General features: G+C 38.8%; 1 protein-coding gene across 2 annotated transcripts in view; it reads right to left on the reverse strand.

The window, feature by feature from the left end:
- Positions 1 to 3,969: 3,969 nt before the first annotated feature.
- The window catches only part of STARD4 (StAR-related lipid transfer (START) domain containing 4), a 20,210-nt gene continuing 11,009 nt past the window's right edge, over positions 3,970 to 13,170 (reverse strand). For both annotated transcript variants that reach the window (XM_005866450.2, XM_014539894.1), the window contains exons 4-6: positions 10,672 to 10,798; positions 9,458 to 9,572; positions 3,970 to 8,292 (exon numbers count right to left, since the gene is read on the reverse strand). In XM_005866450.2, coding sequence (XP_005866512.1) covers positions 8,072 to 8,292; positions 9,458 to 9,572; positions 10,672 to 10,798 — 463 coding nt within the window. In that variant the 3' untranslated portion in view covers positions 3,970 to 8,071. The remainder of the gene's footprint in view (positions 8,293 to 9,457; positions 9,573 to 10,671; positions 10,799 to 13,170) is intronic.

A 13,170-nucleotide genomic window follows, 5' to 3' on the forward strand; every position in this document is an offset into this window, starting at 1 on the left:
TAAAGCTTGTCAAAATGGTGCTATCGACTCCTTAAATACAAAGATATATTGAATTTCTTTATTTTCTTTCTTCTAGGTAAACATGTAAGTCTAACCTGGCCATAAATGTAAATACAGAAAACATTTGTATAGAGCTCATCAAAATCATGTCCATTAGCTTTTGATAGAGCTACCATATTCTTCAATGGTGGGGACTTGCAGGGGGTCCTGGGTTCTCACAGAGAGGACACAGCACACTCATTGGCTCTCTCAGCTGCCCAAAGCTGGGACAGGCAACATGAGAGCCACACACAACTGTAGTTTCTTCTTGGACTTAAGTTGAATAACCTGGTTAAATGACTAAATAGGCTCATTTTTGGGTGTTTCCCAGAAACATAAAGGAATAATATGCAACATGAGGCAAAATGGACATTGGCAAACTGTTGAAACTAACCTTATCCAGGGCCTGTGTTACTTTGCGTAAGTCACCTAGATGTGTCAAAAAACATGCCAAAAGAAGCATATTATCTTGCTGCTGGGAAATCTGTAAAGCAATCTGCATGTACAGTATGATAATAAATCGTCTAGGAGCCCACCAAAACTGCATTCTGTGCTTTGAAATGTTACCACAAGAGTAACACAATGGATGTTTTCCTTACATCTGGAGTTGAATCATTCCTTGAGTGTTTTCCCATTCTCTTGGATGAAATTATACATTTCATAGCATTTTTAAACACTATACAGTGATGTCATTAAAATCATAACACCATTAATGTTAAAAGGGGAACTCAGTAATCATTTAACCCAACACGGTCATTTTGTTAAAGAGATATGACACCCAGAAAGGACATGCCTTATCTGAGGTCACAGTTAGTGGCTGAGAAGAGACCTGGGCTGCCCATCTCCTAGCCCTGTGGTCGGCAAACTGCGGCTCACGAGCCACATGCGGCTCTTTGGCCCCTTGAGTGTGGCTCTTCCACAAAATACCACATGCGGGCGCGCACGTACACTGCGATTGAAACTTCGTGGCCCCTGTGCAGAAGTTGGTATTTTATGGAAGAGTCACACTCAAGGGGCCAAAGAGCTGCATGTGGCTCGCGAGCCGCAGTTTGCCAAGCCACAGTTTGCTGACCACTGTCCTAGCCCAACCTAGTGCCCTCACTACTGGAAAGTCAGTTCACAGGGCACAAGGTAAATGCAACAATTCATATAAAAAGTGATTTTTCATTGTAAAGATTTGAAAATACAGAAAATTATCATCATAACGTCTTCCAAAGGGAAGCATTCTTTTCCTGTTTATTTTTTCTGCCAGACTTGTAGTTATACTGTAACTAGAGGCCCAGTGCACAAAATTTGTGCACGGGGGTGGAGGCGGCATTCCTCAGCCCGGCCTGCACCCTCTCCAATCTGGGACGCCTTGGGGGATGTCCGACTACCGGCAGTCAGACCTCCTTCTCACAATCCCCTCTCACAATCTGGGACTGCTGGCTCCTAAGCTCTCGCCTGCCTACCTGATTGCCCCTAACCACTTCTGCCTGCCAGGCTGATTGCCACCTAACTGCTCCCCTGCCAGCCTGACAGACTCCTAACTACTCCCCTGCCAGCCTGATAGACTCCTAACTACTCCCCTGCTGGTCCAATCGCCCCCAACTGCCTTCCCCTGCCAGCCTGATCATCCCCAACTGCCCTACCCTGCTGGCCCGGTTGCCCCCAACTGCCCTCCCCTCTGGCCTAATGGCCCACTACTGCCCTCCCCTGCATCGCAGTGGCCATCTTGTGACATCGCACGATGCCACCTAGGCTTTTATTATATAGGATGTTTTGGTATCAACCTAGCACTAAAGCACCACTTTTGCGGAATCTCCCCATTTATGATAGCTGCATAATAATGCAGTCTCAAGTGTGGTTTTTTTCTCAGTAACACTACACAAATCCCCTTTTGTGTTTGGGGAAACCTTTTCTAAGGACATAATCCTAATGTGCAATTAGTATTATTTAGACCAAGTGCTATTCAGTGGTCACTTCATGATGACGCTTTAGAATTTACAGGACCTGAGAACGAGAGGGACAAAACCGCACTCTTACGAAGCTGGTGGTTAGCCACATGAGTTGTAAAGATGTGAAAGTCCTTCTTAAGCTCAGCCACTCAATTAGCAATCATTTGTGAGAAAGATTTGAGAGGCACATATGACAGCAGACTTACCCTCAGAATCGCAGCTTGCTACTACCATTGAATACCAAATCCTCACTTTGTTGAAAAGACACATGTAGCCTAATAAATGACATTTTAATTGAGGCAAGTGCTTGAGAAAAACAAAAACTCCCATCCGCAAGTCCATTTTGACTATATGAAACATATTGTTATTTCAACCTCGTTTTGCACAATCCCTGGACTATTTCCTTTAACAAAAAAGTCAGCTGTCACTTCAGGGATGTCACTAAAGCGAAACCTAAGTAGGAAAGTAAAGCTCCTGAAAAAGAATACCATGCAAATGAGTGAAAAGCCTATTTTGGTGCTTGCACACTACACTTGCTCCAGTATTTTGTGAGAATACAAAACCTGTGGTCCCTCGGGAAGCACCTCTCCCTTCCCCTTCCCACTGAGGTGCATTGCCTTTGTCTTTCTCTCTAAGCTCCAAGAGCCCTTCTGCCTCCATAATTTGTTTCCTGAGCCTACAGAGCCCAACTGGCTCACTTCTACTACCTCCACAATGTCCTAAAATGTTCTCTTATAATTAAAAAAAAAAAATACTACATTCCACTAAACCACCCGTGCAGTTGATAACACAAGTATTGTGGATGTACCCTCTCTCCTGGGATACACATGCAGTTCACATTTTCCATCCATTTGCTGTTACCTCCGGCTATAGGAGCCTTCATCTATAGTGGACCCTTAGCTCCTGAGGAATAGGAACATGATGTAATACAAACATAGATCATTCATGTTGGATGTCATGTGACACTAGCCATTAACCTACAGAGGATGCTCCATCACCTCACTACCTCAATTAAGGTATAAATGTTTCATGAAGAGGTGAAGGACTACTTTGCTATTGTCACTTCTATTTTGGGGGTCTGTCACTCTCCTATTGGCAACTGAAGGAAACTTATACACACTTCCCAGAGCTGATCCACTGATGCTATGGCTGGCTATCCAGAGTCATGCCATCTCTCCAAAAGGCTGGAAATCTTTATGCTTGCCTTTCCAGCCACAGTTACAGCTAGTAGTCATGCTACCCAGACTACTGGAAAGAAAAACTACTGGAGGCTTCTGGGAAAGCTTTTGCTTTCTGGATAAAAGACACAGATGACTGGTGTCATGCCTTCCCCTACTTCCTGACTGGAGTACACATGTAATGTCCAGGCTGGTCAGTCACCTCAACACTGTGAGTTAAAAATGAGGAGGAACTGAGTCAGAAGCCCTGAATTCTTGGCTGATAATTAAATACTAACAATTACCTATATCCAGCTTTTTTATGAGAAAAATAACTCTCTATTTGTTTAAACCATTTAATAGTCATATTTTCTAATGCACACTATCCATGGTATTCATAACTGCTTTCTTATAGCACAGATCAAGTGCTTCTTTATAATCTCTTCCAGCTTTTTTAAACTCCAAATAAAATTGTCACCATAACTCCTAATCAAATTAACACAATTATTTAAACATATGTACAATAAATATTACAGTACATGTATCCATATGTTACTGTAATAAAGGCACAATAATTCATCAGCATCATGGCTATATAACGGCACATCAAGATTCAGAAGTATTGTATCTAATATTACATGAGATACTGGTGGGAGTTACCATCGGTGTTACTAATCTTTATTTTCCAGTTTATATGTATCCTTTTGGAAGAATTCAGAAAGTTAAATTACACACTTTAAGTTTAGATATATGAAACTATTTGTTAATATTTAAGATTAAAGCAACTTGTACAGATTATATCAATGATAAATTACATGAGTCTAGAAATTTTATTCTGATTTTTAAAATACACATTTTATTTATATTAACACATGCTTTTAGTATTATAAAGGCTCTAGTTTTACAGATTGGCTCATAAAAGAATTATAAAATATCTTAAAAATAAAATGTATATATAGTATAGCTTTTATTGAATTGCAAGAGATGAATTTTTATTTAATTATACATGTAAAAATCTTTGGAAACAACAAAATAATGAAGACATCATAAGTCCAATTTCCTGTGTTCTGGGATTAATTTAATGTTTCTTTCATACTCAGATCCCAACATTCCCTACCTCAAGAAGCTGAATAAGGCAAGGGATAAAAGTAAAAAAAATAAATAAAAGGCAAGGGAGATACATCAGATAGGTAATTAATTACACAATACAGGTTCTAATGGAAGTCTGGCCCATTCCCCAACCTTCCCTGGGCTCTGTTCATTTACCCATTGGGTTGGGATAGCTACAGCACCTACTGAATAAAAAAGACAGTGGATTTTAACAACGTATTTTAAGGATGCTAGTGTGTTCTTGAGTAAACAGGTAAAACTTTTATCTATAACAAAGGGAATTACTCAGACCTAAAAGCTTTTTTTACTGGGAGACGATTTCAGACATAGAAATCTACAATTTCAAATATACCCAATCTCAATGAACAGTGAAATGAAGAGATTTTTTAACATTTACAACCCCTGTAATACTGTAGATGTTTCTATTATACATAACTGCAGAACACTAAATTCTCATAATTATTTTTGCTGATTATGTCAAACATCAAGAATTAACCAATCAAGAGTTATCAATAAAACTAGATTTCATGCAAAAGTATCACTTAGGATAAATTACCTTTTCTAGTACGAAATTAATTTCCTTAAAGAAAATAAGTATCATGTACTAAAAACAGTGCTATGCCAAGTAGTATTCCTGTATACACGTTCCTAATACAAACTAGCTATAAGCAAGAGAAAATAATCAACCACATAATAACAAGGCAGATTATATGCTTTCATTAACTGTCCTATGAAAAGTTATCTTTAAAGGAAATTTGGGAGGGCTATCATTTTTATTTTATTGACAACTACTAAGTGATTTATTTCTAATATTTAGCAGTACCAATTTAGTAAACACTGAAAACTCTGGTAATCAGAAAAGATTTTGTATTTAAGAGTAATTCCATGAAATTCTCTACTTCATATTATAGAATAACAAATTAGTACATGCACTATAGAACTGTGCTATTCAGTACAGGCCACTGGCCTCATGTGGATAATGAGCACTTAAATGTGGCAAGTCCACATTAGTAAAATACACACCAGATTTCAAGGCATTCATATAAAAGAAGAATATAAAATAGCTTAATGATTTTTAATATTGATTGCACGTTGAAATGATAATATTTGGGATCTATTGCATTAAATGAACTATATTATTAAAATTAACCCCAGCTGTTTTTTAATATCGCTGCTAGAAAATTTAAAATGACATATGGCTTCACATTATTTTTCTATTCTACAGCAATGCTATAGAAACAGCAGACTCTTTAATCCCAACCCACATCCTTAAATTCTTATCATTATGGTACTTGAGATAACGTATTTCAATATATTAACACAAGGTTCCTGAGCTTAGATTCAAATACAACTCTACTCTTAAAAACAAAACAAAATCCTATTCTATAATCTTTTTCATCATCTTCTGTATACTGGCAACTGTGCTAAACTTTGGTTAGTTATGAGTCTACAAACAGGCGAAGGGGTCTTTTTGGGAGATGAAAATGTTCTAAAATGATTGTGATGATGGCTGCACAACTATAAATGTACTAAACAATCACTGGACTGTATGCCTACAACCGGCAAATTGTATAGCATGTAAATTCAATAAAGCTGTTTGTTTTTAAGTATACAGCTAGAGCCCAGTAGATCTGAAGTGCCATTTAGAAACTGCATATAAATTTTAAGTAATTCGAATATAAATTTTCAATCCCTATGACTCAATATTGCAATGAGAATTTTTCTATGAGTATCCTGTTACCTGCAGTTGGTCCACAGTAAGCAGTGGATTATGTAATCACTCACCAGAGGTATAAGTGGAATAGGACAAAGGGAACATTAGAGTAACAGAGAATGGACAGTTCATTTGTGTTTAGGGGTTCCCAGATCAGGCAATCACAGCCCTTACATACAATATTGTTGCAAATCCTTTACCCAGTCTGGGCACCTTATAACTGAATAACTGTTGCTATTTCTCCATCTTAGACAGAATACTTAAATATAAGAAACTTCCTACTCTACACTAATAAAACCAAATAAAAAAATACATTAAGTCAAAACTAACATTTAATAAATTTCCGTGGGAAACTAAAAATTAAACTACTGATGTTTTTTTCCCTATTACAAGAAGAAAAAAAAAAGTGGGAGAAAAATCCAGCAACTCAAAAGTTCCAATTTAGAAAAAAATATTGATTAATAAATTTCAAGTTAAGAAAATAGGATCATTTACACATCGTTTCTGTCAGTTCTTGAAACAAATTATTTTCAATCTAAAACTTGTGAGATATTCACCATGGATAATGTAGTACTACAACCTTTTATTTATTTATTTTTTTAACATCATTGCTAATAGCAAAAAAATAAAGACAAAAACCAGCTCAACTTTTTTCACTTTATCAAAATGGGTCTGAGGATCTAGACTTTCTTTACACTCAGGTAAACACAGTAAAGTAAAACACAGATCAAACCTTCATGCACCTGAACCACCATATGCTCTTGTGCTTTTTGTAGTCTAAATGGCATGAATTTCCAGAGTTCACTTTACCCCATATTAACCACACACACAAAAAGGAAATAAAATGGTAATAATGCAGAAAGAACTCACACTGAACACTGAAATGGATTTCAAGATGTGAGCATGTACACAAACAGATACATGCAAAAATTTGCCTATATTAACCACACACACAAAAAGGATTGCCTGGACACATTAAGATGCCTCAAGTTCTTATTTTAGAAGTAAACTAGGTGGACAGTTCAAAAGCCAGAGTCATTTGGGATATTAAAATCATGTAGAATGTTCCTTTAAGGCAGCCATAGAATCAAGGGACCAATTATTATTGTTCATTCTAGTTACAAAATGACTCTCTGAATGCATTTGTTATAGTTCCAGACAAAAGTTTCATCACAATTATGAATGTTTATAAAGTAGCAATATTTTATGAGTTGAGTGATACTTTTAAAACTGGAACATGTACAGAACATTCATTGAATTTGACCTTCTAGAGAGATGATTCCCTGTTGCTAAATACCGGATACCACCAGCCACTTCACAAAACTCAGACTACTGTTCAATCAATGGTGCATCCCCATCACATAGATGGCAGTTTTTGTACTGTTTCTTTCATGCATAAATGTTTTAAGACTCCCAAAATAAATGCACATAAAAGACAATCATATTTTTAAAGATATTCACAAAATAATGCTATCTAGGTGTCAAAATTGAAATGCTTTTGATTTGATTCTATAGTTACTATAATATCTACCCATTTATTTCTGATCTTTTCAATACTTAAAGCAGTGCAAGTCAGTTGATAATGAAGTTCATATTTATAAAATATAAAGAGCATTTTCTTTAGTCTAAGATATTGGCAAACTCATAGAGCATACCAAAACTAAAGCACTAATATTTAACTTTAAAAAAAATTAGAACTTTTACAAAATGTTCATAAAGCTCTAAAATAGATATTTTAACCTAACGGCATGAAGCTTGTGCTCTCTCTAAATTCAAAGCAGCCAAAAAATTCATACTGAGGCACTATTCATTTTCTTAAGAGTTTGAGTCAAAGAACTGTTATTTACTTCAAGGTGGATTTCTGTCATGCTCTCCATTCGTAGACACACAGACTGCCATACCAAACAAGGTGCAAATAACTATTTAAGAAAACTACAATGCCCTCTCTTAGACAGCTATTTACTTTAGGAATAAAATAACATAAAAATATCTCAAATTTTTCTATAAGCTATACAGATGAGAGAAAAGGGTGATGATTTTTACAGGCCATGGAGCTGAAAGAAGGAGTTGATTCAGAGGGTCATAGTACTACAAGTTTAAACGTCTTATGCCTTTCATAAGGCTTTTTGTAAATCACCATAGAAGTTGATTAAAGTGCTTGCCATGGCTGTATCTACTGCAGACTGAGGAATCATCCCACGCAGATCCGTCTGAATATAGCCTGTCAAAAGACTCTGGTTTGTATTGTCTTTAAGTGGAACACAAAACCAACCGCAGGGATGGTTATATCCACGAACAAATTCTGCTCTCTTCTCACTCCAGTCAAGGCTGATCCCTACAAGGCAATTTTAAAATAACAGTATTAATAGGAGTGACTGACATAAGTCTAAAACTCTGGATATTTAAAATATTAGATTTCTTGTTTCAGTATTTGTCTTGTTATCCCTGTAGATGAAAATTCAGCCCCAAGAGGGACCATGGAAGAATGAAAAAGAATAATTACCAAGTAGATTTCTGACAGGGAGCTAAGACAGGTAATGCAGAAAACTCTAATCCCTTCAGAATGGATGGTATCATGTCATCTTGGGAACTCCTTGGAAACTAAGAATCTTGGATGTAGCATCCAGGTCTCAAGGTGCCAATAACAAACTTATGGACCCAGCCAGTATGGCTCAGTGGTAGAGCGTCGACCTATCAACCAGAAGGTCACGGTTCGATTCCCAGTCAAGGCACATGGCTGGGGTTGCAGACTTGATCTCCAGTAGGGGGTATGCAGGAAGCAGCCTACCAATGATCCTCTCTCATAATTGATGTTTCTATCTCTCTTCCTCTCCCTTCCTCTCTAAAATCAATAAAAATATATTTTAAAAAAAACCTATGGTACCACCACTCTCCACAGGCACTCCGTATCCAACTTTGGTAGTAGCTAGTCAAAAATAAACAAATAGATGTTTAACTACAACTGGCAACTCAAGTATATACAGAAAACATATTAACTTACCTATAAATATATGTTAGGAAGCAGGAACCTTCTAATAGCACTATTTTTAGTTTCAAAAGTAAAACTGTACACAACTCAGAAAAGGAGAACACCCTAACACATACCAAGTCTATTTGTGTGTGTGTGTGTGTGTGTGTGACTAAGAAGGCATTTTTCATTTACTGGATCTCTTTCTTAGAGGCAGTCATGTTATCCATGTTTGTTAGCTGTGATCTGGAGCAGCGGCCGCCAACCTTTTGGAACTCACAGACCACCAGTGGTCTGTGGACCACCGGTTGGCGACCACTGATCTGGAGGATAGCATGTAACTGGAAACAAAAACTTGAATTTCAGAACCCTTCTTGATATTGTTATTTTAATCTCTAGGGTTCAGTATTTACAAAGCTTAGGTTTATAAAATAATTATGAAAACATATCTTGCATAGAAAAAAAATCCAGCCTAGAAAACTCAAATATTTAAAACAAATTGAAAGACAGTATACGGTTTTGAGATCATTACCACAAGATAAAAGCCCTCCATTATAGTCCACAGTGTAGGAGAAATCAACAAATTCTCTTGGGGAAATGATATTCCAAAGCTGACCAGCAGTAGTGTAACGCATCACACAGCAATTCTGAAGGACAAAAGGTAACAGGTGTTACTTCCTACTCTAAGGACACATACATAGAATCATATATCATAAGTTCATCCTTAGTAAAAAATTAATACTCATCTAAAATGTCTTATAATTAGTAGTAATAATTCTTACAGTGATTCTGACAGGTTTAGATTTCTATTCTAAATCTCACTGCTGCTATATACACATGAAGAAGATATATAATAAAAATATAGATATTTCCTCATATCCAAATCTCTAATTCAATAGTCACTTTGTATCCTGTATGATATTCAACATGAAAGTAGGTGGTGTAACCCTTAGGTGTTTAAGATAAAACACACAAATACATTCACCAAAACACCACATGATTCAATAAAGACGTTCAGCCCAACTAGCATGGCTCAGTGGTTGAGCATCAATCAACCTATGAACCAGGAGGTCATGGTTCAATTCCTGGTCAAGGCACATGCCCTGGTTGCAGGCTCGATCCCCAGTACGGGGCATGCAGGAGGTAACTGATCAGTGATTCTTTCTCATCATTGATGTTCCTATTTCTTTCTCCCTCTCTCTTCCTTTCTGAAATCAATAAAAATATATTGAAAAATAAATTCAAACATGGTAAGAACTAAATTAATAAAAATAGAAAAAGACAGGAAGCCACTTTGTTTAGAGTGACATCTTTGGTCTTTGATTTTGGCTTCAACAGAAAACTTACATACAATTTACCTGGAAACTTGAATATAATAGTGGTGTTTTCAGAATCTTAGATTTCAGAAAATAAACTCAGTTCTTCTGAACTTCTGAAATCTTAGATAAGTAAACTTCTGAAATCTTAGATTTCAGAAAATAAGACTCATTAGGTAATATGAGAAAACTCAAGCTTTTTAAAAGGCAGCAAGGATTCCCCTGTGAGACCTCTGCCATGACTACTTATTCTCAAACCAATGAATGCAAGTGTGTACACATGCTCACACCCACATGGGTACTCCCCCCCCCCACACACACACATGCTCTCTCTCTCTCTCTCTCTCTCTCTCTCTCTCTCTCTCTCTCTCTCACACACACACACACACACACACACACACAATCTGAAGTAATGTTTCTAAACAAATACCTCTTCAAAGTTCTCCAAAATGTCCAATGAAGTCATTAAGCTATCCCAATCCAAGCGACAGGGACCTGGGCGTATATGGTCCATGATATCATTAACAACACCATCTATAATACCTTGGGCTTTGAAACTGGAAAGAAAAAAAAAAGGCAAATACTACTGGAATGAAAATTTCAGCATGCCCTCCTACGTAGTTTGGAACTAACTAGAGCAAACGTCAATGAAGATTAATTGATTGGTTGATTTTTTATTGTTAATCCTCACCCGAGGATATTTTTCCATTGATCTTTTGGAGAAAGAAAGAGAGAGGGAAAGACAGAGAGAAACATCGATGTGATAGAAATACATCGATTGGTTGCCTCCTGGATGCTCCCTGACCAGGGCCTGGGCCAGGGAAGAGCCTGCCACCAAGATATGTGCCCTTGACTGGAACTGAACCCGAGACCCTCTGGTCCGCAGGCCAATGCTCTATCCACTGAGCAAACCAGCTAGGGCAATGAATATTTATTAAAGGGAGTAAATCCCAACAACTTTTCTGATAAATTAAGTTCTATCAATTATTTTATCAGAATGTACTCTGTCCTCAAATCTAATAAGAAGTCTGAAGGCTATATTATATGTTATCACAAACACAGTATTGGTAAAGTACCGTCATGTTATGCCATTGCCAAAAAGTCTGCAGAACACTGTAATGTTCCCATTTATTTTGCATACTATTCTTTTCTCAGTTATACTCTGACATGTTATTAGTATAAACATATTTTTATAGACTGGAAGAATATATATGCAACACATATAAACAGAGGTGTAATTATTATACAGGATATATAATTAGCTCCTATAAGTCAATAAAAAAAAGACAGACAGTCCAAAGAAAAGATGGGCAAAGGACATGATAAAATTGACCTGAAATGTCAATAAATTTAGAAAAGATGTTCAACTTCACTCATAATAAACTAAATACTAGTAAGATACCATCTCATGTGCCTCAGATTGGCAGAAATTATAAACTTAGTAACAAGTATTAAGAATTGAGTGGAAGGGAATGAGAACTCTCAAACTGCTATCACCTCTTTAGAGAGTAATTTGACAATGGTCAGTGAAGTTGAATGAAGCACATCCCTAGACCCAGGTACATACCCCAAGAAAATCACACGTGTAGGAGACATACTAAGAAGTTTACTGTAGCACTGTACTTTACAGGGAAGAATTGACAACAACCTACCCATATATAAAAGCTTAAGTGAACGGACGACCAGATGACCGGCTGGTAGCTATGTCACACACTAACCACAAGGGGCAGACGCTCAACGCAGGAGCTGCCCCCAGGTGGTCAGTGCGCTCCCAGTGGGAACGCTGCTCAGCTGATCAACAACGGGCGCCAGACACAGGGCTCATGGCTGGCAAGTGCAGCTGTGGAGGAGCGAGTCTCTCCCGCAGATACTCCCCCTGCATGCTCCTTCCCCATCCAGACTGGGACCAGAATTGAGACTGACCAGACGTGAGCCCGAGCCACTTCTCCGGAACCACACAAGGAGTGAGGATGTGATGATGAGTGGCAGCTGCGTGGTCAGGGATGCGCCGGTATCGCCCTAGGGCAGGCATGTGGAGACCACAGCAGAGCGGCCTACCTAGCCGCAGCGGCAGCAGCAGGTGCAGCAGGGCTGGGATGAACGGGAACTGCACAGGCTCCTCCCCAGCCGCCTGCCACTTTGCACACTACTTCATACTGTGCGAGATTGACAGTGGTTGAGGCAGTAAGCAATGACAAAGGACGGGCTGGAGCCCGATGAGCTGGCGGGTAAGGCTGGGCTGCGACAGCATGGAGGTCCACTGATCCCCTCAGGCTAGGCCGAGGGACCCTACTGATGCACAAATCCATGCACCTGGCCTCTAGTTTATATATATAAAAGCCTATAGTGACCGAATAACTGGTCAACCAGTCTCTATGATGCACACTGACCACCAGGGGGCAGACGCTCAACGCAAGAACTGCCCGTTGGTGGTCAGGGCGCTCCCACAGCAGGAGTGCAACTCAGCCATAAGCCAGGCTCATGACTGGCTAGCGCAGCTGCAGCAGCATGAGCCTCTCCTGCCCCATTGGCAGCAGGCGCAGCAGGACCAGGATGAGCAGGAGTGCTCCTCCCTGGCTGCCTGCTGCTTCATGCACTGCTATATCCCTCAGGGGATGTTGGACTGCCAGTTTCAGCCCAATCCCCGGCCTGGCCTGCAGGGATCAGGCCGAAACCAGCAGTCCGACATCCCCCGAGGGGTCCTGGATTGTGAGAGGGCGCAGGCCAGGCTGAGAGACCCCACCAGTGCACAAATCCGTGAACCAGGCCTCTAGTAAAGTTATAAGTAGGAAATCTGCAAACAGATAAACACATTGTGGTATATATACACTGAGTGGCCAGATTATTATGACCACCTGACGTTTGTAGGCAAATTAGCTATAATTTTGCACTGAAGTTGCTAGAGGGCCAGACCATTATAAATAGGGAA

The sequence above is a fragment of the Myotis brandtii genome, unplaced genomic scaffold (genome assembly GCF_000412655.1).
Source record: "Myotis brandtii unplaced genomic scaffold, ASM41265v1 scaffold230, whole genome shotgun sequence".
Classification (NCBI taxonomy): Eukaryota; Metazoa; Chordata; class Mammalia; order Chiroptera; family Vespertilionidae; genus Myotis; species Myotis brandtii.